This window comes from Medicago truncatula, chromosome 5 (genome assembly GCF_003473485.1).
Source record: "Medicago truncatula cultivar Jemalong A17 chromosome 5, MtrunA17r5.0-ANR, whole genome shotgun sequence".
Lineage (NCBI taxonomy): Eukaryota > Viridiplantae > Streptophyta > Magnoliopsida > Fabales > Fabaceae > Medicago > Medicago truncatula.
In genome coordinates, this window is record NC_053046.1 from 25,643,238 (window position 1) to 25,645,751 (window position 2,514).

Here is a 2,514-nt window from a genome sequence, read left to right on the forward strand (position 1 = left end):
ATTTCAATCTATTCCTTTTTTTTCTTCTTTCACTTACTCAATTGATCATACTTCTACATTTCTTAATCTAAGACATTATTACCATGACATAATAGTATAAAAGTAACTTTATGATGATTCAATTCTGTTAGTGTGCATTTAGGTTTCGTCATCAGGTGTCGCCGTCGTGGTTAGGTAAGAGCTATGAATTGTGGGTTGAGAGTTAACATGTGTTTATCTTTTTGAATACCATGCGTACTACCCATCCATCTTTCTGAATTACTGATATAGTGTAGTCGAATTGAATGTATCATTGCATTTTTTCCTTGATGTTAAACCTGCACGTATTTTAGAGCATTAATCAATTCTTTTTATTTCTGTTCCAGACTGTTTAGGCAAGCAGACAGGGGAACAAGATCGAAACGCAACTTAGTTTATCTGCAAAGAAGTAAGGTTGGTATATAGTATGTGCCATGATATGGTAGACTGTGACATGATATACTTAGTGGTATATAGTCAATGTTTGCTGCACTTGGTTGTTGAAGTTAAAACTTCAAACTGATTCTTTTACTCTTTCTTCTGCTACCTCTATTAATTTTGTTTATTGTATAATTATGACAGGGATGTCTGGACGAGACAAGGATAAGGGTAAGGCTCATGCTGTAGATCATGGGAAGCCGAAGAAAAAGAAGAATGGAAGAATAGATGTTTCCTCAGACCCTACCAGACAGTGGGTTCGGCCGACGGGGGTTATCTTCCGTAACATTGATGAACGAACTGGTACTCCTATTCCTACTGCTACTACTCCACCTCCTTACCCCACTCCATTCCCGATTATTCCTCCCGCACCATTCCTGCCTAATCCTCCCGCACCATTCCCGCCTATTCTTCCCGCATCATTTCCAGCAGCTACTACTAGTCAGGCTACTACTAGCCAACCCCCTTCCGCACCATTCCCGCCTATTCTTCCCGCATCATTTCCAGCAGCTACTACTAGTCATGCTACTACTAGCCAGCCCCCCATATATTCTAATCCTGGTTTTGCCATGCCTGGATTTACTCCGCCATCCACACACTCGCCAAATTACAACACCACCCGGTCTAATGTCCGACAAGGCTTTAACACATCCGTTCCATCACAATCATCAACGGAACTGATGCAAGATCTTATGCAAACTGGAAATTTCCTAGCCTTACTTGCTGATCAACGGCCTCCACAACAGCAACAACAACAACAAAACAACCAAAATGAAGAGGTACCGTCTGGGGGTGATCGACAACGACGACAACGACGTCAAATCATTGAAGACTGGGAGTATGTGGATAACCTTATTGTGGTTACACCAACACCTGAAACGTAAGTAATACAAATTTAATTTGTTACCTATGTTTGACTTAATTCTTATTAGTTTTTTAAATGCATAATTTAATTAACAATTCAAATTTGTAGGTTAGAGCCATCCCACGGAGTATCAGAACATATTAGAATGGCGATCTAGACGTTTTACCCTAAATTTAGGCGTTGGGCCGTATATACAGATCTTACTACCGATGACAGGAATAACCTTTTTAAATACTTTTCGGTAAACACATTTTATTGAATATTAAATAATTGTATTTAATTTATAATATGGTTTATTTTTTACATTATTGAATGTCTAATAATTTTTTTTATTGCAGGATTTTTGTAGATGGGAACCTCATCATCACACTCTTGTAGATAGAAACTTTCATAGTGTAGCTGCAAGACGTTTATCAGATTTATTATATGATGAACGGAAGGAATTGAAAAAACGTAAGGGCAATTATCGTACAGAATGGATCGGAGAGAAAAGTTGGGAGTTATTGCTGAAGTATTGGAATGAAGATCCACATTTTAAGAACCGGTCTAGAGCTAACAAGCTGAACAGAGCATCTATTGTAGGAGGACAGTTGCACACACAAGGCTCTGTCAGTACCGCTACCCATGCTAGAAATTTGGTAAAAAAAAATATTTAACTATTTATATTTCTATATGTGTATATATTAAATTTGCCAAATGTTCTAATTGTTTAATATTTGTGTACAATTAGCGAAATAGATTGGGTAGAGTTCCTGATCCGGAAGAGATCCTTGATGAAACTCGTTTCAGTCAGAATCTTGGTCAGTATGTCGATGCTCGAGCTAGCAATACCAAGGTAAATTTTGAATAATTTTCTGTTCTCTGTTGTGTTCATAGGATGTGGGTCGTGTGTCGGTCATATGTGCATTGTCAATTAGTGCTTGTTGGTTGGTGCCTTTCGTTTTTATTTGATGCTTGTAATCATATTGTTAGTTAAATTATGAGCCATATGCAATGTTAGTTTCTGAGAATATCTTAGTAGGAGCTTGTATTGCTGGAAAATATATGGATAGAAATATTATTGTTCTTTTTGTGGTTGTGGTGGCTGCATCACTGGTTCTGTTCTAGCATTTTTGGTTGTTAGGTTTGCTCCAACCTGTTTTGCACAGGGTGCTGTTGGACTTTTTCCACAGCTTTTTTTCCTGTTGTTCTTG

At 37.8% G+C, this 2,514-nt stretch overlaps 1 protein-coding gene across 1 annotated transcript; it reads left to right on the plus strand.

Annotated features, from left to right (window-relative positions):
• Positions 1–328: 328 nt before the first annotated feature.
• On the plus strand, positions 329–1,884 carry LOC120580724 (proline-rich receptor-like protein kinase PERK2). Its single transcript, XM_039834847.1, has 4 exons — positions 329–427; positions 601–1,336; positions 1,430–1,562; positions 1,660–1,884. The coding sequence occupies exons 2-3, from the start codon at positions 603–605 to the stop codon at positions 1,476–1,478; spliced, it is 783 nt and encodes a 260-aa protein (XP_039690781.1). The 5' UTR covers positions 329–427; positions 601–602; the 3' UTR covers positions 1,479–1,562; positions 1,660–1,884.
• Positions 1,885–2,514: the final 630 nt, after the last annotated feature.